This window comes from Panthera leo, chromosome B3 (genome assembly GCF_018350215.1).
Source record: "Panthera leo isolate Ple1 chromosome B3, P.leo_Ple1_pat1.1, whole genome shotgun sequence".
Taxonomy (NCBI): Eukaryota; Metazoa; Chordata; class Mammalia; order Carnivora; family Felidae; genus Panthera; species Panthera leo.
This window is the reverse complement of record NC_056684.1, coordinates 73,585,539-73,606,132: the sequence shown is the minus strand read 5'-3', so window position 1 is coordinate 73,606,132 and position 20,594 is coordinate 73,585,539. Positions and strand designations below refer to the sequence as shown.

Below are 20,594 nucleotides of genomic sequence, written 5' to 3'. Positions count from 1 at the left end.
CCGCCCCTTCGGGCCGAGCCCGCGTGCGGGGAGCGAGGTTCCGTCGCGGCGCCCCCCCAGCCCCTGGCGTCCTGAGGGAGAGTGTGCGTGAGTGTGAAGCCGCCTCGCCGCGGGGGGTGAGAGTGTCTGGGCCGAACGCAACCACTCGGTCAACGCAGCCCAACGGCCACGCTCTCGGAGGCCTTCGGCGCCAGCCTGGCCTTCTTTCGCCAACTTGGGCGAGTTTGAAGAGGGGCGAACGTCTCAGCGCTCGCTCGCCCCACCCCCTCGCAGCCGGGCCGCCGCAGGGCCCCGGGCCGCCCCGACCACAGCCCTGGGAGCACCGCTCTCCGCCGCGGCCCCCGGGTGGGGAGGGTTGGCCTCTGAACTCGCTCGTCCAGCCCAACCGCTTCTGCGGCTTCTCCCAGCCCTCGGGGCCTTCCTGAGCGGCCTGGCGAGTCGTCGAGCGCGGCCCCAGCTCCCGCCTCCTCGCCTGCCCCAGCTCTGGGTGGGAGCTTTCGGCCCATGCAGACCCGGGGTCCCTCCGCGGCCTAGGGCAGGCAACTCCGGGGGCCTGGCCAACCCCGTGGCCCCCGGGACAGCACGGAGCGCGCGCCCTTGGATGAGGTCCCGCAGCGACGCCCCGGCCCGCCCCGCTCCTCCTCCTGCCCGGCCAAGCTGCCTCCCATTTGGGGAGTTTTGTGGGCTTTCTTTCTCCTCCTCCAACCTCCGCGGAGGCCACGACTCAGGCGCCGCAGCCGGGGGCCGCCTCCATGGTGCGGGTCGGCCGCTGCTGAACTCAGCGAAACCGAGCCTGGCCTGGAGAAGGCCACACAGGAGGCCAAGGCCATGGCCATAGCCACGTCGGTGAGTCCACCAGGGAAAGGAGGATGCGGGCTATTGGCCTCCACGGTCTGCCCTGCACTCCTGTCACTTTTATTTCTGCTTTCTCTTTGTCTCTCTCCCTGGGCCCTTTCTCCTCCGGGAGGCTGTGTCTCTCTCCCCCCCACCCCCCAACCCACTTTTGTTTCCCTTTCTCCCTCTCCTCATCCCCAGCTCCTTCTGGGTCTAGGTTCCCCCATCTCCCCTCCTCCTCCCCATTCTCCTCTTTTCTTTTCTGGTGGCTGCCTCTGGATGGAGGGGAGGGGGCAAGTCTAGCCCGAGTCCTATCTGCTGTTTTATGGGCGGGAACAGATGGCCACCGGTGGTCGCAGGGGCTTGTGATTGGGAGGCAAGTAAAAGGTTGGGAGGGGGCTGAATGGAGGTGGCTCCAGGAAAGTAGGAGAGGCCAAAGAGGCCCTTCTCTAGAGGAAGTATGGAGGAAAGGGGGGAAATTGAGCCAAAGAAGGAGATCTGTTAGGGAGACAGCAAAAATAGAGGGAGGAGGAGAGGTGATGTCAGCCAGCTTCTGGCCACTTTCCGGGGACTGGGGACAAAGGGAGGAGACAGCTGGCATGATGGGACAGTGGGAGGAGGCCTCCTAGAGAGTGTGTGGCCCACTGCCACTCTACCCGCCCACCCCACCCCCATCCCCAGTTAAGGCAGCCACTCCCTCACAAGTCAGCTGGGCCCCTGAGGAGGGGGTAGAGCAGAGGTGGCCACACCCATCATCAGTCAGTCTATCAGCAACTCTGGCCTGGGTTCCCGAAATTGGAAGGCCCAGAGGTCTGGCCCCTTTGGATGGAATTCAGACCTGAGCACAAAGAGGAGCTCTCCACAGCCCCACCTCTGCTTTCTGTCCAGTGCACCTTATAGTCTGATTTCAAACAACTCTGTCCCCTTTCCACCGTTCCCTAGACGCTGTGATTCCCCAGGGAAAGCTAGTCTGCTGTGTGCCTTCTGGCCCCCTCTGAATGGGTGCTCTGAAAAGGAGATTTATGAGGCTGGAAGCACGGCTCCTGACATTCTCCCATACCCCTCAAGGAGTTCGATTATCACTCTCAGACCAAACTCCTTTTAGCTCCTCAATCTGTGTGATGGTAAGATTAGCTCAGAGCCTGAAAATGGTGGGGGTATTCTGACATAAAGATGCTGGCACAGAAGCTGGTCAGCTCGTCAGCTTTGTGGTCCCAGGAGGTAGATTTTTCTTTTTACCTAGGGGTGGGAGGTGGCATTTGTGCTAATCAAACTCACAGGATCCTAATAACAGTTAATATCTATCGAGCATTTACTGGCCCTAGTTTATTTATTTTGAGAGAGAGAGAGCACACACACACATGTGAACAGGGAGAGGCAGAGAAAGAGAGATAGAGAGAGAAAGAATCCCAAGCAGTCTCCATGCTGTCAGTGCAGACCCCAACTCAGAGTTCCATCCCATGAGTCGTGAGATCATGACCTGCGCAGAAATCAAGAGTCAGATGCTTAACCAACTGAGCCACCTGTGTGCCCCTGAAAATGGATATTTGGATATGGATATGAAATTGCACAAAGGAGGAAACTGAAGCTTGGGAAAGTTAAACAACCTACCCAGAGTCACCCAGCTAGAAAAGGATAGGGCCAGGACTTAAACGCAAGTCTGTCTGCTTCAGAACTGTGCTTTTAACCCACTGTCTAATCCGAAGTACTAATTTCAAATTTACACTTAGAAAGAAAAGTGTGGACCTAACCAGGAGTTTGTGTCATCTGATTGGCATGTTTTCTTTCTGTGGGACAATATCCTTTTTTTTTTTTTTTTTAAGTTTATTTATTTTTGAGAGAGCAGATGTGCACACAAGCCAGGAAAGGGCAGAAAGAGGGGGACACAGGATCTGAAGCAGGCTCTGCGCTGATGGCAGAGAGCCCGACACAGGGCTTGAACCCATGAACTGCAAGACCATGACCTGAGTTAAGTCGGATGCTTAACTGACTGAGCCACCCAGGCGCCCCAAACAATATCATTTAGAAGCCAAAATATAATCAGAAAATAGTTGGAGGAGTTTGGAATGAGGCAAGAGGAAAAAAGTCAGTTTGTTAGAATCACCAAGCCATGAAGGGCTGGACAACCTCTCCACCGAAGGGAAATGTCAGTCAAGAGGAACATGCACTCATGCTGGTTGAGCAGGGCCTCCTTCTCCAGGGTGGCCAAATGCAGTCTGCCAGAGATCTTTAGCTTGAGATGTTTTACTGAATTAGCCCACATGAATTACCTATTAGGTAGTTATGTCTAACTACTAACTATCTGCTCTCCACCACCACTGCCTGGGATCCTGCCAGCAGGCGCAGTCATTTAGCAAACATAACCAAACCAGAATATATTTTGATATTGTGAGTGGTGTAAGCTTGATTCTACCAAAGAACAACATGGAACCAGAGCCCTGTGAGAGGTGGCTACCAAAGGGAAATTGGGAATAATGAAGATTTCATAATGTATTTGAGTCATGTTTGAGTCATGGACTCTACTTAACCAAGAGGTTAAGTTACTAACATATGAAGAAGAAAAGTAGAACCTTACGTTTGTGATTGTGGAGAGGTAATAGGGGGTGATTGAGAACGCGGACTCTGGAGTCAAACAGCCTGGGGTTCATGTGTTGTAGGCAAAGTCCTACTCTCTCTGTCCCAGTCTCCTTTCCAAATGGGGATAATGAAGGCTCCTTCCTCATAAGCTTGTTTTTTAAAATTTTTTATTTATCTTTTAATTTTTTTTAATGTTTATTTTTATTTTTGAGAGAGTGAGAGGGACAGAGAGAGAGGGAGATACACAATCCAAAGCAGGCTCCTGGCTCTGAGGTGTCAGCTCAGAGCCTGATGCAGGGCTCGAGCTCACAAACCATGAGACCATGACCTAAGCCAAAGCCAGCCGCTTAACTGACTGAGCCACCCAGGAGCACCATAAGCTTGTTTTTGTTGTTGTTGTTTTAAAGTTTATTTATTTATTTTCAGAAAGCAAGAGAGTGGGGGAGGAGCAGAGAGAGAGGGAGAGAGAAAGAATCCCAAGCAGGCTCCACATTATTAGCATAGAGCCCAATGCAGGGCTCGATCTCCTGAGCCATGAGATCTTGACCTGAGCCAAAATTAAGAGTTGGATGCTTGACCGACTGAGCCACCCAGGTGCCCCACTCACAAGGTTGTTTTAAGGATTAAATGAGATGAGATGATTAGTGTAATGACTTGCACAGTGTCTGGATACATAATTTGCACTTAATATCTGTGACTTACCACCTTAGCATGTGACTCTTGGAGGAAAAAAACTTAGATGTCCCGACCAGACAGGACTGGAAACAGGATGGTAAATGCTTGCTCTTGGTTGGTCTGCCAGTCCCGCGACACACACACACACACACACTGGAGTGTATACACTTTTCTCCTCTCCATGGTAACCTCAACTTCCTCTGATAGAACCTTATTTGCTCAGACTGAGAACAAAAGCATTGCTTCAGTTTCTGTTTTCTTCCTTTTTATGCCTAGGCACTGTCTGGGCTGCATTTTTCCCAGCCTCCCTCAGATTGATGGGTGTCTGCTGCCACTTAATCTAACCTTCTGCTTGTGGGGGATGCTGACTGGGAAACAGGAAGGGTGAAGAAGATTCTATGGGAGACGTTAGCAGGGCTTTCTCATGTACACAAAGCTTTGGAGGAAATTCATTCAATATATGTTCACTGAGCACTGATTCCAGGTGGAGCCCTATTGCAGGGGCTAGGAATACATCAGTCCCTGCTCCCCAGAGCTTATAGGGCAGGGGAATAAATAGATAAGAAATGAAATAGGCAAATAGTGTAAAGTGTTATGAAGGGAACAATAGTGGAGATGACACAGAATGGGGTGGGGAGAAGAGTGAAGAAAAGACCTCTTCGAGAAGGAGACACTTAAGGAGAACTGAAGGATAAAAAAAGGGCCAGTCAGATGACGAGTCAGGGCAAGAGCATTCTGGGTCAAGGAAACCACAAGTGCAAAGGCCCTGAGGTGAGAATTTCTTTAGTTCAAGGAATAGAAAGGAAGAGGAGGAATGCAGGGGATGCAGCTGGAGACCAGGCAGGACCAGTCAGGAAGAGTGGAGTCAGGAGGTCAGATTTTTAGCTTGTGGGAAATGGGGAGCTCCATAATGTTTGAGCAAGGAATGTCATGACCTGATATATATGTGTGAGACCCATCTCCCCATTCCCACCTCACCCACCAGGCCCAGTTGGCTCGGGCACTCTACGACAACACCGCTGAGTCCCCCCAGGAGCTGTCCTTCCGCCGAGGGGATGTTCTACGGGTACTGCAGAGGGAGGGCGCTGGTGGGCTGGACGGCTGGTGCCTCTGTTCCCTGCATGGCCAGCAGGGCATTGTGCCCGCCAACAGAGTGAAGCTCCTTCCTGCTGGCCCGGCACCCCAGCCCAGCCTCACCCAGGTGCTCCCAGCCCAGCATGGCTCACCACATCCAGCCCCAGAGCACAGCAATGAGGACCAGGAGGTGAGAGCTAGAGCCCTCCCATCCCCAAACCAGAAGAGCCTAGTTCCCCTTCACTGGTGCCTGCGGCGAGGTGGGGCAGGGCAATCCCTGAGGCTGCAGCTCTTCACTGATCCTGTACTATGTGAAACCTGCCTGCCAACCCTTCCTCGGCTCTGTTTCCCCATTGGTACGGGGTGGGGGCTGGAAGTGATCTAAGCTCCCGTAAGGCATACATTATCTGCTTCCTGGTCCTGACCCACACATCTGTCTTGATCCCCCAGGTATATGTGGTGCCACCCCCAGCTCGGCCCTGTCCTACCTTAGGACCTTCACCTGGACCCTGCCCGCCCTCCCCTGATCCCATCTACAAGGTCCCCAGAGGGAGTGGGACCCAATCAGCTGCCCCTGGAGATGCCTTGGAGGTGAGGACCAGAGGTCTGTGTATGTTGGTCAGGGAACAGAGGGCTCTCAGTGGGGTCCACTGCTGAGGCTGAGGGTAACTGGTGGCTCTGCTCCCTCTCCAGGTCTATGACGTGCCCCCCACTGCCCTCCGAGTTCCCTCCAGTGGCCCCTACGACTCCCCTGCCTCCTTTACCCGCCCTCTAGCCCGGGTTGCCTCACAGGCTCCTGAAGAGGATGAAGCTCCCTATGATGTGCCTTTGGCCCCAAAGTCACCGTCAGAACTGGAGCCAGATCTGGAGTGGGAGGGAGGCCGGGAACCAGAGCCTCCCCTCTACGCTGCCCCCTCCAACCTGAAACGGGCATCAGCCCTGCTCAATCTGTATGAAGCACCAGAGGAATTGCTAGCAGATGGGGAAGGTGGAGGCACTGATGAGGGCATCTACGATGTGCCCCTGCTCGGGCCGGAGGCACCCCCTTCTCCAGAGCCCCCAGGAGCCTCTGCCTCCAATGACCTGGACACCTTGGCCCTGCTTCTGGCCAGAAGCCCCCCACTTCCACACAGGCCCCGTTTGCCCTCAGCTGAGAGCCTGTCCCGCCGCCCTCTGCCTGCCCTGCCTATTCCTGAGGCCCCCAACCCTTCCCCAGCTCCCTCTCCTGCTCCAGGCCGAAAGGGCAGCATCCAGGACCGGCCTCTGCCCCCACCCCCACCTCGCCTGCCTGGCTACAGGGGCCCCAAGGTTGAGGGGGATCCAGAAGGTGGGGAGGTAGAGGATGATCCAGCAGGACACCACAATGAGTATGAGGGCATCCCGGTGGCCGAGGAATATGACTATGTACACCTGAAGGTGAGCTCACCTCCCAACACCCCCACCGGAAATGCCCCCAAGAGAGCCAAGGGGAGGAGTGAGAAGGTCTGGGACCCAGAGGGACCGTCCCTTTCTTCACTGGCCTTGCACCTTATGGCCTGGGTCGCCAGTACTTGGTCCCACCACTTATACTGGTGCCACATTCCTTCTAAACCCAGCCTAGGGTCCCCAAGTCATCTGACCTGCCACCAGGGCTTCTCCCAGACCTGGAGTCAAGGGACTGGAATCTCTGATGGCAGAAGAAACCTCAGGAAGGAAGGCGGAGGGGGAAGGGGCAGGAACACGGGGAGGCCACCTTCCCTGCTCCCCCACCACTGCACTGAGACCCTGATCCCTCCTGCAGGGCATGGATAAAGCTCAGGGATCTAGGCCCCTGGATAAAGCCTTCCCAGGGGATCCTGAACTGCTGGAGAGGGGGCCACTGGAGCAGCAGGTAACCCTGTGGGTCAGTGCTAGAGAAGGGGGACCAGGAAGAGGAACCATCAAGGGAGAGATATTAGGATGGGGGTAAGAGCTCGGTGAGCCAGAGCTGGGGTACAGAGGAGTCAGCATGAAGGAGCTGGGACCTGAAAAAGAGTATTAGGAATTCAGAAAGAGGGGAAAGAATGTGTTGGAGAGGAATCAGAAAACCGAGCAGCCAGGGAAGCAGAGAGAGTTCTGGGATGTGGGTCAGAGCTAGGCCAGGTAACTTCTGAGGCTCCTTCCAACTGTGAATTCCTGGGTTCCTAAGAGACCTGGCTTCTAATCCCGGCTCCACCAGTAAGCAGCCAGGGGCCCTGAAGTCACCAGATAATCTCTCTGGGCCTCAGGAAAGTGAGGTGGCCTCCTCAACTGTGTGGACCGGTCCTGAGCGTAGTAGCTACTGTTTATCAGGTATTTACCAAGTACGGACCCTGTGCTAATAAGTACATCGCATGTGTCAACACTAATCACAGCCATAGTTAGTACTCATATGGTGCTCACAATGTACAGTGTTCTGTTCTAAGCCCTTTCTATATGCTGCATCATTAACTGCACCACAGCCTTGGGAGGCAGATACTAGAACTGCACTATCCAGTATGGTAGCCACTAGTCACGTGTGGCTCTTAGGCTCTTGAAATGTGGCTAGTCTGAATCAAAAAGTGCTGTAACTATAAAACGCACACCAGCTTTTGCAGGCTTAGTATGAGAAGAAATCTAAGTAATTTATATGTTGATTATAGGTTGAAATTACAATTTTTATATCTGGAGTTAAAACATTCCAGTTTGTTTCTTTTTCTTAACATGTCTACTAGAAAAATTTTAATTACACATGTGGTTTACATTATGTTGATCCTGGACAGCATGGTACCAGATTCTCCATTTTAGATTATAAGGAAACAAGTTCAGTTTGAATCTAGATTTATCTGACATCACCTCTGAGCACTTTCCTGCCACTGGCTGTGAGAATTTAAATTTTCTGATGAGCAGAGGGAAGAGCTCAGGTAGAAAGGATAGAATGAGGAACAGAGGGAGGGAAGGAGGGAGGAAACGATTGCAAAAGTGGCACTACTGAGAGCATCCCGCCAACCACTCCTCTTGCCCTCAGGAGGCCCTGTCTGCAGGGGAGCCGCTGGATCTGCCCACCGGAGATCTACAGCTCTTGCATTTCTACGCCGGGCAGTGCCAGAGCCACTACTCAGCACTGCAGGCAGCCGTGGCGGCCCTGATGTCCAGCACCCAGGCCAACCAGCCCCCACCCCTCTTCGTGCCCCATGGCAAGCGGGTGGTGGTGGCCGCTCACCGCCTGGTGTTTGTTGGGGACACCCTGGGCCGGCTGGCAGCCTCCGCCTCTCTGCGAGCACAGGTCGGGGCTGCAGGTACAGCGCTGGGCCAGGCATTGCGAGCCACTGTGCTGGCTGTCAAGGGGGCCGCCCTGGGCTACCCGTCCCGCCTTGCGGCCCAAGAGATGACACAGCGTGTGGCAGAGCTGGCAGGGCAGGCCCTGCAGTTCACCACTCTGCTCTCCGGCCTGGCCCCCTGAGGGTCCTGCTCTGTCCCTCTCCTGCCTGCCAGAGCCCCCTTTTGGGCCTTAGGTGGCAGGAGGGCTCTGTTTTTAGGGACCAGGAGAGGTAGGGACATCTCTCCCCTTCCAGTCATCTCAGCCTCTCACAGAGATGTCCCTCCCCCCTCCCCCCACAGCTTTTTGTACGAGCCATTTTGTATAAATTATTTATATTTAATATTATTCCCTGCTTTGTCAGGGGCAGGTGCCAGGCCCCTTGGGGCAGGGAGGAACTGGACTCTTTCCCTCAGCCTGGGGTGGAAGTTCTTGGTCACTGCACTGCCACCCACCTCTGAAAGCTTGGCCCCACAGAGAATCAGGTGGCTGAAACCTGGAGCCATCCGGATCCCTTTTCTTGTCCTGGTTCTTGGCTCTAGGACATCAGCACCTTACTGTTAGCTGAAAGTGATGGCATGATTTTGACCACCCAGAATGTGGAGGTCTGGGAGAGGCCTAAGGGCTCCTCCCCACAGCAGGCAGGACAGAACTGGGCCTCAATAAGCCCTGCTGTCTGGTTCTCTGACTCTGCTTCTTGGGCACCTGGAGGAGGGGCCAGGCCTGGCACCCCTAGGCCAAACCAATGGAATACACACTGTGGGGCAGGATGTCTTTAGGTTTGGGGGGGAGATTTTGCTGTTTTTTCCAACAACTATTCATTCGGTGGGTTTCACCTCCCATGATGTGCCAAGCACAGTTCTGAAGGTACATTGTGGGGGTGGGATGGATATAACTGAGTCAGTTAAAATAAGTAAATAAAAAAGAATACCTGCCACAGATTTGATAGTTGCTGGTAATGGAAATGAACAGAGTGATGTGAGGGACTAACTGGATGAAGGAGAGGCTGTTGAAGGAGACTTTAGATGGGATGGTTGAGAGTAATAGCTGAGCTGAGGCCCCAGGGATGAGAGAACTGAGAAGAGTCTGAGAACTAGCATTCCCAGAAGGCAGACACTGTCAGTGATGGGAGCTTTTCCACCAAGACTTCATTATCATATGATGTCATTAGAGAGTTGCACTTGTGGAGAGGTTGGCCTCACAAGAGCCTTGAAAGGTGCCATGCTGAAGACATCATCCCAGTGAAGGCCTGTTCTCAGCTTGGCACCACAGGACAGCTCTGGCCAACTGGAAAGTGCTGCTGGCTGGCCTGGGCACCCTCCGCCTTAGATTAACCCAAGAAGGTCTGGCCCCTTAAACCTTCCTTCCCAGTCCTCTTGCTCACTGCCTTTCTAGACACACCTTCTTTTAGAGGAGCCAAGGGGCAGGTGAATGCAATTAGTCCATAGTCCTCATGCTTTGGTGAAATTGATGAGCCATGGCTTAGATGGGGGATCGCCCCAGCCATTTACCACAGGGAAGAAATCCAAGCCACAGATCCATTGCTTCATTTGTGCTTTTTCCCAAATGACATTTTAGCACAGTGACTGGATTAGAGGGACCCCAAGCTTCAGTCACAGTTCAGGTCTCTTGGCACCCTCTATGCATTTGCCTTCTCCATTTTGGGTTCCTTCTTTCTCATTTCACCCTTAAAGAAAACTCATTTCCAGATTCTGGGGTCACCAAAATGCACACTATGTATTGAAGACTCATAACAGGGCTGTCCTCCATCTCCCAGGAAGAATGTGAAGAGATCAACCTGGAAATCAAGTCAGAGGTTTCAGTGCAAGTCCCAGATCTGCCATGTACCCATGTGTCTGTGGGTAAATCCTGTGAGTCACTCTGAGTCCTGAGCTTATCTTTAATATGAGGATGATCATAATGGTCTCACAGGGTTGTTGAGAGGCCATACAAGATAATACATGTGAAGGGCCCAGAGCCACATAAAGTTAAGGGATTATAATTCCAGGGCAGACATAAGGACACAGACAAATGAATCCCCAAGGAATGCTGACTGTGACAGCACCAAAGTAAATCCTAAAGAGACACTGAAATGAGCTGGGCGGGGGGGAGGGGGGGTGGAGGGGAGCAGTGGGAAGCTGCTTAGCGTATTGGAAGGCTTCTCATATCTGGAAATTTTCTGAACAGAGGAGACAAATTGGAAGTGCGGTCCAGTGGAGAGAAGAAGCAATGGATTTCCTGGCTGAGACTAACAGGACACTCCTCTATAGCCCTTACCTTAGATGAAGAATCAAGTACCTGTTAGGTATCAAATCTCTTAGAGAAGTGTACCTCTAACTTGAATGTACCTACTCATGGGGATCTGGTTAAAATGGAGATTAAGATTCAAAGGCTTGGATTCTGCATTTCTGACAAGCTCCTGGATGACTTGGGAGCTCTAGTCTGTACGTCACACTTTTGAGTAGTAATTCTAGGGGTTAAGGAAGGCTTCTCTGAGACAAATGTGCAAATATGCTGAAGGATGAGGAGAACTGACCAGGAGAGGACAAGCCTTCAAGCCATAAAGATTAACTTGTCCAAGGGCCCTGTGACATTGAAAAAAAAAACTGAAAGAAGGCCAGTGTGATGAGTGCAGTTTGGGGAAAGAAGCGAGGTGGAGCACCAGGGAGCATGGGACCAGGCCTGCAGGAGCATGTATGAGGCTCCTGGAACATTAGTATTTATACCTTGTCGGTGAGGAGAAGCCACTGAAGGCTGTTAAGCAGGAAAGGGCCATGAACAGATCTGCATTATGAAAAAAAAAACAAACACTCCATCTGCACTATAAATACAGATAAAGGAACGGGGCAGAAACAAAGTGGATGCAGAACACCAGTTAGGAGGCCCAAGCAGTCTGTGCAACAGGTAGCTTGACTAATGGTAGAAAAGCAGAGTATCTGAGAACTATGCAGGAAGGAAAATGGACAGGGTTTTGTAAACGATTTGATATGGGGGTAAGGAGGAGTCCTTGTAAGGGCTGTCACCTTGAACATATGGTCACAGTTGAACGGTGAGGGTACCATTCACAAGGCAAAGAAGCACTAGAAGACGTTACAGGGGAAGAGCGTGAGTTTGATCTTGGATGTATTGAGTTTGAGGTCCTTGTGAGTCACCCAAGGTTAAGAAGATGAATAAGAGGTGGCTACATAGGTCTGGGGCTCAGAAGAGAGGTGTGAGCTAGAGGTGTAAATCTGGGGATTAGGTTTGTATTGTTTACATTGGGGGTGAATGAGGCCGAGGCTGTGAGCATGGGTGAGATCCCAAGGTGGAAAGAACAGTGAAATGAGAGGAGGGCCCAGGACCAAGCCTCAGGTTCGAAGACACTGAATGATGGTGAAGAGGTGGAGGAGGAGCCTGCCATGGAGAAAAAAAGGAGCAAGAGAAAGAAAACCAGGAGAGTGTGAGACTTAGCAGCCAAAAAAGAAAGTGTTTAGAGGAAGGGGTGGTCAACAGTGCCAAATGATGCTGAGGATGAGGAAGACTCCGCCAGGGTGGGGTTGCTAAAACCCAGAGATGTGGTCTTGTAGAGGACTGCAGCCAGGGCTGAGTACAGAGCCCAGCCCAGCCCTCCATGTTCATCCCCTGTACTGTAGTCGCCAGTATAAATGGCTGTCTCCCCAGTAAGCTACTCCAAGGTGGGTCTTGTCCATCCTGTTATCTCCCAAAGCCTAGCGCAAGGCCAGGCACATAATAGACGCTTAATAAATTTTACTGATGAATGAGTGGATGCATGGAAAGATGGATGGATGGTTGGATGAATGAATGAGGAGGAAGAATTGGAAGCAAATGAGGAATCTCTGGCAACTGCCTGGACTAGCTACTATCCTTCAGCTTTCTTTCCTTTTACCGCAATGGCCCGCAGACCCAGAGAACGGAGACAGAGCCCCTGGGCCCTGGCCCCCCTTCCTCTCTCTGACGAAGAGTCTGGACCGAAGGTTCTGCTGACGTGGGAAGGGGAGGAGAGTCTGGAGGAAGGGGAGGGGAAAGCAGCGCAGAGATCGCAGAGACGAAGGAGGCGCCCGCGGCTGCAGAGCTGCAGAGCGGGGTCTCTCCAGCCTCTGTATCCGGGCATCGGTGCCCCCACTGGGCCAAAGGACAGCGCATCCTTTTGGTGCGGGCCGACAGGGCCTCCGCGGTCGGCAAGCTGGCTCCCCGGGTGGCCACCGGGACCCCCGAGCCCAATGGCGGGGGCGGCAGCAAAATCGACAGCACTGTAGAGATCACTCCCAGCCCCAACGGAGTAAGTGCCCGCGCCCCCGGGGCTACGCCATCATCCCCCCGCACCCGCGCCAAAAGCCTGGCATTTTCCTCCCGCGCACTCCCGGCCCCTGACCGCCTTCCTCGCGCCGGCTCTCCTCCCTTGCTCTGCGGCTTTCTCCGCTTCACCCTTCTCCCCCCACCCCCCAGCAGGTCGGGACCCTCGGAGATGCGGTGCCCACGGAGCAGCTGCAGGGTGAGCGGGAGCGCGAAAGGGAGAGGGAGGGGGAGGGCGACGCGGGCGGCGACGGAATGGGCAGCAGCCTGTCGCTGGCCGTGCCCCCCGGCCCCCTCAGCTTTGAAGCGCTGCTCGCCCAGGTGGGGGCGCTGGGCGGCGGCCAGCAGCTGCAGCTCGGCCTCTGCTGCCTGCCCGTGCTCTTCGTGGCGCTGGGCATGGCCTCGGACCCCATCTTCACCCTGGCGCCCCCACTGCACTGCCACTACGGAGGCTTCGCCCCCAACGCCTCCGGCTGGGAGCAGCCCCCCAACGCCAGCGGCGTCAGCGTCGCCAGCGCGGCCCTAGCAGCCAGCGCCGCCAGCCGCGTCGCCACCAGTACGGACCCCTCGTGCAGCGGCTTTGCCCCGCCGGACTTCAACCATTGTCTCAAGGACTGGGACTATAACGGTCTGCCGGTGCTCACCACCAACGCCATTGGCCAGGTGAGGCAGCCTGCTGGGCCGCGGGTCTGGGGGCGGGCCGAGAGCGAGGAGCAAAGGGCCTCACACCCCCTGTATCCCTCTCACATCCCCAGTGGGATCTAGTGTGTGACCTGGGCTGGCAGGTGATCCTGGAGCAGATCCTCTTCATCTTGGGCTTTGCCTCTGGCTACCTGTTCCTGGGCTACCCGGCGGACAGGTGAGGGCTGCCGTGGGGATGGGGCAAGTAGAGAGGAGGGGGTGCTAGGGTGGCTAGCCCAGGCAAGTGGCCTTTCCAAGAGGTCGAAGAGGATCCGCTGGACTCTACAGTCTTCTGGACTTATGCTCAATGATATGCAGCCCATCCCTGTCTCAACTTCACTCCCCATCAAGAAATACTCCTTCCATACCTCTTCTGCACAAGGGGACACTACCACATATTCCCCATCCCCGTATCCTTGGATCAGTGGCTTATCTCCAAAGACAATAGCCCCATCCCCACTGATCAAAAATTATCTCCACAGATCAAAAGTCCTAGCTCCTCCTCTATTGTGCCTGTCATCACTAACCACCTCCCTCTCCATCTTCACAGACCCATCCCCACTAATAGCCCCATCCACATGATGGATTCCATCTCAAGGGCCTTATTCCTGTAGATCATTACATTAATTCCTAAATATCAACAGCCACAATCCCACTGACCTGTATAGTTCAATTCTACAAACAAATGACTCCACTCTTGTGGGTCAGTTGTCCAAACCCCATAGATCAATGACCACAATAGCACCCCCTCCCCCAGAGATTAATAGTCCCATCCTCATGGGTCTTCAGTGCTCTTAGATCCTCCAGATCAAAAGCCCAATTTGCATGAATCAATGGCCTTATCTCAAAAGTCAACAGCCTATCCCCACCAACCAATAGCTTTTCCCAGGGATCAAAACTCCCAATTCCTCTAATTCTTGACACCATCACCACTGACCAAGTATTGCATCTCCATGATCATCCTCATAGATTATTAGACTCATCTCCACCCATATACAGTCCCATCCAAATGGGTTAATAGCTCAACTTCCACGGATCAAAGACAACCCAACAGTCAATAATCCCTAAAATCAATACCTATCCTCACTGCCTAATAGTCACATACCCACAGGTCAACAGCCCATTCTCATGCATCAGTGGTCTCATTCCCATAGACCAATAGCATCATTCCTATGGAATAATACCCTCATCCCCAAGTTCCAATAATTCAGTCTCCTAAATTCGGTACCCTTAGCCTCATTAACCAATAAGCCCATCCCCATGGAAAAATGGCCCCATTGTGTGGGTCAGTAGTTTCACTCTCAGAGATCAGTCCCCCTTCCCAATGATCAGTGACCCCTATCTTCATCCCCATAGATCAGTGGTCTTATCCCCAAAGATCAATAGCCCAGCCTGTCAAGGATCAGTAGTCCTGTCCTCCACTGACTCATACTCAGTGACCATCACCACTGACCAATAGTCTCAGCTTCTCTGGTCTGTGACTCCCCCCTGCTTACGGATTATCCCCATGAATTCATATCCCCATAGGTTCATCCCCACTGACCAATAGCCCCATCCACCCAAGGACTAATGTTCCCACTCCATCCCCAAAGATCATTTGTCCAATCTTCAAAGGTTAATGATCATCCCCATTGATCAATACTTTTACCCCATGTATTAATAAATAGCTCCATTCCCATGGATCAGTGGATCTTCTGGCAAAGGACCCTATCCCCACTGACCATCATTATGGGTTAATTGACCCATGAAACAGCCCATAGAACAATGGCCATATCCCCCCAAATCAATCAGTCCCCTAAGATCAATAGCTACATTTCACTAATACTATCCCCATGCATAAGTAGCCAATGGCCCCACCTTCAGAGATCTATAGTCCCAACCCCGTATATCAGTGACTTCATCTCCTCTGACAAGTATGAGCACAAGCTTTATCCCCACTGACCTGACCAGTATGAGCAAGACAAGCTCTATCCCCACTAACCAATCTATCCCCAGAAATCAATGGTTATAAGTCTCCTAAACAATATCCTGTCCCCTCTAATGGTTGGTCTCGCTTCCATGCTCTCATCTCTGACCAATAACCCCATCCACAAGAGTCCATGGTCCCACCCCTGCAGAACCATAATTACATCCCAGTGGCCAGTGGCCAGACATCACTTATCCATGGTCCCCTTCCCTTCCCATCTTCTCTAGCCTCAGTCCAACTTTTTACCCCAGTCCTCATACCTCCAAGTTTGAAGGGGGCAGCTGGGCTCCACCCAGCAACTCCTCTCCCAGGGAGTCTGGGTGACCAGAGGCCCTCCCCACTTTCCAGGTTTGGCCGTCGAGGGATTGTGCTTCTGACCTTGGGGTTGGTGGGCCCCTGTGGAGTGGGAGGGGCTGCCGCAGGCTCCTCCACAGGTGTCATGGCCCTCCGATTCCTCCTGGGCTTTCTGCTTGCCGGAGTTGACCTTGGTGTCTACCTAATGCGTGAGTGGCAACTTCCCAGATGTCCTTCCCTTGGGGCTCATGCCTGCCTGTCTGCATTCCCAGGCTGTTCCCACTGCCCCCTAGGATCCCCTCAGTCCCTTTTCAGTCCCCAGTTTCAGCTGTCCAGGATCTCAGCTGCCTTTCTACCCCAGCCTTTGAAGGATCCAGGGACTTTGCTTTTCTCCACACCCCTCCCCGCCAGCCCTCCAATCTTTAAGGCCTTCCTTGCCCTTGACTTACTGCTGTCAGGGAATGGAGCTTTATTTAAAAATGAAATCCTGACTAGCTGTATGTCCTTGAACAAGGGTTGATATGAAGGTCAAATAAGAGGCCTGATGTGAAAGGCCCTGTAAACTGGGAATGCTGAACCCACCAGGGACTCTGACCCTTGAGCCCTCCCAAGTTTGAGGAGAGGAGAGAGGACTGAACAGTCTCTCCACTCTTTGCCACTCAGAGGTTAGTCTGTGGGAGGTGATGACTACAGCCTCCACTCTGGGTCTGACTTTGCTCTCTGTCCTCCCTCCCTTTCTTCTCCTCTCTCCCATGCCTCCTTCCTCCCTGGCGTCTCCTCCCTGTCCCTGCTGTATCTCTAGGCCTGGAACTGTGCGACCCAACCCAGAGGCTTCGGGTGGCCCTGGCAGGGGAGTTGGTGGGGGTGGGGGGGCACTTCCTGTTCCTGGGCCTGGCCCTTGTCTCTAAGGACTGGCGATTTCTTCAGCGAATGATCACCGCTCCCTGCATCCTCTTCCTGTTTTATGGGTTAGTATCATCCTCCACCTGTTGTCTGGCCATTTCCACCTCTATCTCCAGCCTGGCTCTAGCCTGGAGACCTTTCCTCTTCTCCACTGCCCTTTGTCCAGGCCTGCCCCAGCCCTAGCCCTTCAGAGGTGGGAGTTTCCCACCCCTGGATCAGGAGACCTCAGAGTGCACCCCCACCCCCATCCCTAGCTGGCCTGGTTTGTTTCTGGAGTCTGCGAGGTGGCTAATAGTGAAGCGACAGATTGAGGAGGCGCAATCCGTGCTGAGGATCCTGGCTGAGCGGAACCGGCCCCATGGGCAGATGCTGGGAGAGGAGGCCCAGGAGGCCCTGCAGGGTAAGAGACAGGGGTCCCTACAGGTGATGCTTCACATGTACACATGACAGTGCCCTCTCCATGGTTACAGCTGTGCCACCTCTCAGGGTCCCCACCACCCATGTGGAGGACCCTGGGGTTCAGCTGTTTCTTCTAACAGACAGCTCCTCTCTCTTTCCCAAAGACCTGGAGAACACCTGCCCTCTCCCTGCAACATCCTCCTTTTCCTTCGCCTCCCTCCTCAACTACCGCAACATCTGGAAAAATCTACTTATCCTGGGCTTCACCAAGTGAGCCTGGGTGTCTGAGCCAAGGGCCAGGCCAGTAGCTGGAATGGGGGCTGGCTGGGTGGGGAAGGCCTGAGGACCCCTGCCAAGGGCAGCCAGGGTGGTGGAAGTCTGTGGATGGGCATTCAGACACTGCTGTTTGCTTTGTCCCCCTTCTCACAGCTTTATTGCCCATGCCATTCGCCACTGCTACCAGCCTGTGGGAGGAGGAGGGAGCCCATCGGACTTCTACCTGTGCTCTCTGCTGGCCAGTGGCACAGCAGCCCTGGCTTGTGTCTTCCTGGGGGTTACCGTGGACCGATTTGGCCGCCGGGGCATCCTGCTACTCTCAATGACCCTCACTGGCATTGCGTCCCTGGTCCTGCTGGGCCTGTGGGATTGTGAGCATCTTCCCTTCCCCACAGTGTGGGCTGAGCAAAGGAACCCCAGCAGAGGTGCCTCAGGCAGGCTCAGCCACTACCTCCCAAGTCCAGACCAGACCCTGCCCAGATCTTCTACAATCCTCCCCACCAGACCACACAACCCTGTCTGTTCTCCCTAGTCGATTAGTGGATGCCCAGAGAGCCCACCTGGCTAGAGCCATGGGATCAGAGAACCAAGGGGATGAAGCCAGGGACTAGGCCATGCGTGATCTCCTCACTTCCATTCACATCCTCCCTCTTGGCCCTCCAGATCTGAATGAGGCTGCCATCACCACCTTCTCTGTCCTTGGCCTCTTCTCCTCCCAAGCTGCTGGCATCCTCAGCACCCTCCTCGCTGCTGAAGTCATTCCTACCACTGTCCGGTGAGCGCAGTGTTGCTGGGGCTGAGGAAGGGCCTGAGGGAGGGAGGGGAAAGTGCTGGAGAAGGGTTGGGGTGAGGCCCATGGTTAGAGGCTGAGTGCCTCCTCCATCTCTCCCAGGGGCCGAGGCCTGGGCCTGATCATGGCACTGGGAGCTCTTGGAGGGCTGAGTGGCCCAGCCCAGCGCCTCCACATGGGTCACGGAGCCTTCCTGCAGCATGTGGTGCTGGCGGCCTGTGCCCTCCTCTGCATCCTCAGCATCATGCTTCTGCCGGAGACCAAGCGCAAACTCCTCCCCGAAGTGCTGCGGGATGGGGAGCTGTGCCGCCGGCCTTCCCTGCTGCGGCAGCCACCCCCTAACCGCTGTGACCATGTCCCACTGCTTGCCACCCCCAACCCTGCCCTCTGAGTGGCCTCTGAGCACCCTGGCAGGAGGCTGGCTTGTACGGAAATGTGGTATAAGGCCCTGGCGAACTGATTGGGAGGACTGAGTGAGGAAGGCAGGGCTGTCCAGAAGGCTCAGAGGCACCTCATGCCAGCCATCGAGGAGAGCTCAGAGGGCTGTCCCCACCCCCACCTCCTCCCTGCTGCTTTGTGTTCACTTCCTTGGCAAGAGTCAGGGGACAGGGAGCGAGCTCCACAGTGTAACCACTAGGTCTGGGCTCCATCCTGTGCCCAAAGACATCCTCCCAGACCTCGTTCTTTCTTGCTCTATCATTCTGTTTCAATAAAGACATTTTGAATAAATGAGCATATCATAGCCTGGACTTCCCTCCCTTCTGTTGTACTGTCTCTTCGGGGAAGGTTTCTCTTAGTGGAACCAAAATCAGCAACAGTCTCCCTTCCCCCTTCCCCTGGGCCTTCCCTCCTCCCCCCCACACCATGTTACTTTACAGACAGCCACCACCCTTTACTGATGGCTTGCTATGCAGCTAAAGACTGGGCTAGGCACTTTACAAACTTCACTTAATCATTTAGTCCCTTCCAACACTGCAAGGTAGGTGTTGGGTCAATTAAAAGTTTTTGTTGTTGCAAGCAATGAAAACTGACCATAATAAACTTAAACGAAAATGGGAATTTACTAGAGGGATTTGGTGGGGCAGGTTGCGTTAGGGAGCTCACAGAAGAGGCGGAACTAGTCATGAAAGGTCAGGAACCAGACAGGCCCCCTAGTCTGGGAAGTATGACTTCACCTGGATGAATGACCTCCACTGGGATTCCATCTTTGGGTCATTCCACTTAAGAGTCATTTCCAGAGAGCAAATGACTGGCTAACTTGAGTTAACATGGCTGCACCCCCACCCATATTACTGACAACTGGGGAGACAGAAGGCAGCAACTGTGTGTTGTTAGCAGAAGTAGGACAGGATGTTGTGCAGGTAAAAACAATGGATGCCCACTATAGTATTCTTCTTCTTTTACAGATAAGAAAACTGATGCTCAGAGAGACTCAGTAACCTGCTCAAGGTTACAAAGCTAATGAGTGACAGAGCTGGGACATAATTAGATCCTGGAGCTGGAGCTCTTCACTGATGCACACTATGGCCACCTTTCTAACCCCTTCCAATCTTTAGGCATTACCCTTGGAAGCAAGGAGTCTCAAGGCACCCTAGGAGTTGGCAGTAGGTGAATAGGTCTTCCACATCAGTGCCAGGACCTGCCTCTCAGACTAGCCCTGGCCTGGCTTGACCACTTTGGGCAAATCTCTTAACGTCCAGCTTCCTCCAAGGGTTGCTGTGAGATTAAACAAGATAATGTATTTATACATGTCTCTTAAACTGATTTACCACTAGATGGTAAGCTCCTTGAGGGCAAGAACGCTGTCTTTCTCAATTTAAAAACACAAAAGCCTGACACATGATAGACATTGAAAAAGTTATTGTTAGTTCATTCTTTCAGCAAATGTTTCCTGTGCCCAACTTACGAACCAGTTACCATCCTGGATATTTAGGGCATAGGCCATCCTTCAGGGACCTTAAAATCCATCTAATACTAGGAATAGTAATGAGGAGAGAGACCAGTGGTTTGGGGCACTAGACAGCTGCATCCTGAAGCAGGTGAGACTTCACTCAGAGTCAGGAAACCCTCACGCAAAGGCTTAGGAGAAAAGTACAGTGCTTTCGACCCAAAGGATATAGGGACAGCAAAGGCCTGGAGGTAGGAAATGGGTGAGGCAGTCCTGGAAAAGATTCTTGGGGAAACTGAAGTGTTGAGGCCAGTCTCTTCCAGAGAAGGGAGACCCGTTCTCTACACATTCCTGCAGCACCCAGGGTCCTATCTCCTTCCTCTCTGCCAATCCAAATCTGAGGCCCAAAGCTCTGTGAACTAAGCCATGCTGCTGGGGTCTCCATACTAATTGCATTACTGGAGAACTCATAAGAACCCTTCTCATTTAATCTTCACAGCCCTCTGAAATTGGTTTTGTTATTTTTATCCTATTTAACTACTGAGGACATGGAAATGAGAGAAATGGAAGGATCTGCCATTAGATGGCAGAGCCAGGACTCAAAACCCGGCCTTCTGGCTGCTCTTTCAACTCCACTAGTTCCTTCACA

The 20,594-nt window shown here is 53.3% G+C and overlaps 2 protein-coding genes across 8 annotated transcripts; both read left to right on the top strand.

Moving 5' to 3' along the window:
• Window positions 1–55: 55 nt before the first annotated feature.
• On the top strand, window positions 56–12,521 carry EFS (embryonal Fyn-associated substrate). 6 transcript variants are annotated; one of them, XR_006203711.1, is made up of 8 exons: window positions 57–846; window positions 5,072–5,350; window positions 5,611–5,751; window positions 5,854–6,576; window positions 6,941–7,030; window positions 8,165–8,435; window positions 10,233–10,326; window positions 10,643–12,450. XR_006203711.1 is itself a non-coding variant. In XM_042942759.1 (7 exons), exons 1-7 carry the CDS (start codon window positions 829–831, stop codon window positions 12,437–12,439), a joined length of 1,605 nt encoding a protein of 534 aa, XP_042798693.1. In that variant the 5' UTR covers window positions 56–828; the 3' UTR covers window positions 12,440–12,521. The 6 variants fall into 6 exon arrangements, 4 of the variants coding, with proteins under 4 accessions (XP_042798693.1, XP_042798694.1, XP_042798692.1 ...); XR_006203712.1 differs by having other exon boundaries at window positions 10,233–10,760; window positions 12,357–12,443; XM_042942759.1 differs by lacking the exon at window positions 10,233–10,326 and having other exon boundaries at window positions 56–846; window positions 12,357–12,521.
• SLC22A17 (solute carrier family 22 member 17) lies at window positions 12,417–18,806 on the top strand. 2 transcript variants are annotated; one of them, XM_042942757.1, is made up of 10 exons: window positions 12,417–12,734; window positions 12,905–13,411; window positions 13,504–13,607; window positions 15,744–15,898; window positions 16,492–16,657; window positions 16,847–16,992; window positions 17,156–17,261; window positions 17,421–17,692; window positions 17,931–18,042; window positions 18,160–18,806. In XM_042942757.1, exons 2-10 carry the CDS (start codon window positions 13,004–13,006, stop codon window positions 18,446–18,448), a joined length of 1,758 nt encoding a protein of 585 aa, XP_042798691.1. In that variant the 5' UTR covers window positions 12,417–12,734; window positions 12,905–13,003; the 3' UTR covers window positions 18,449–18,806. The 2 variants fall into 2 exon arrangements, with proteins under 2 accessions (XP_042798691.1, XP_042798690.1); XM_042942756.1 differs by having other exon boundaries at window positions 12,648–12,734; window positions 17,421–17,638.
• The last annotated feature ends 1,788 nt before the right edge of the window (window positions 18,807–20,594 follow it).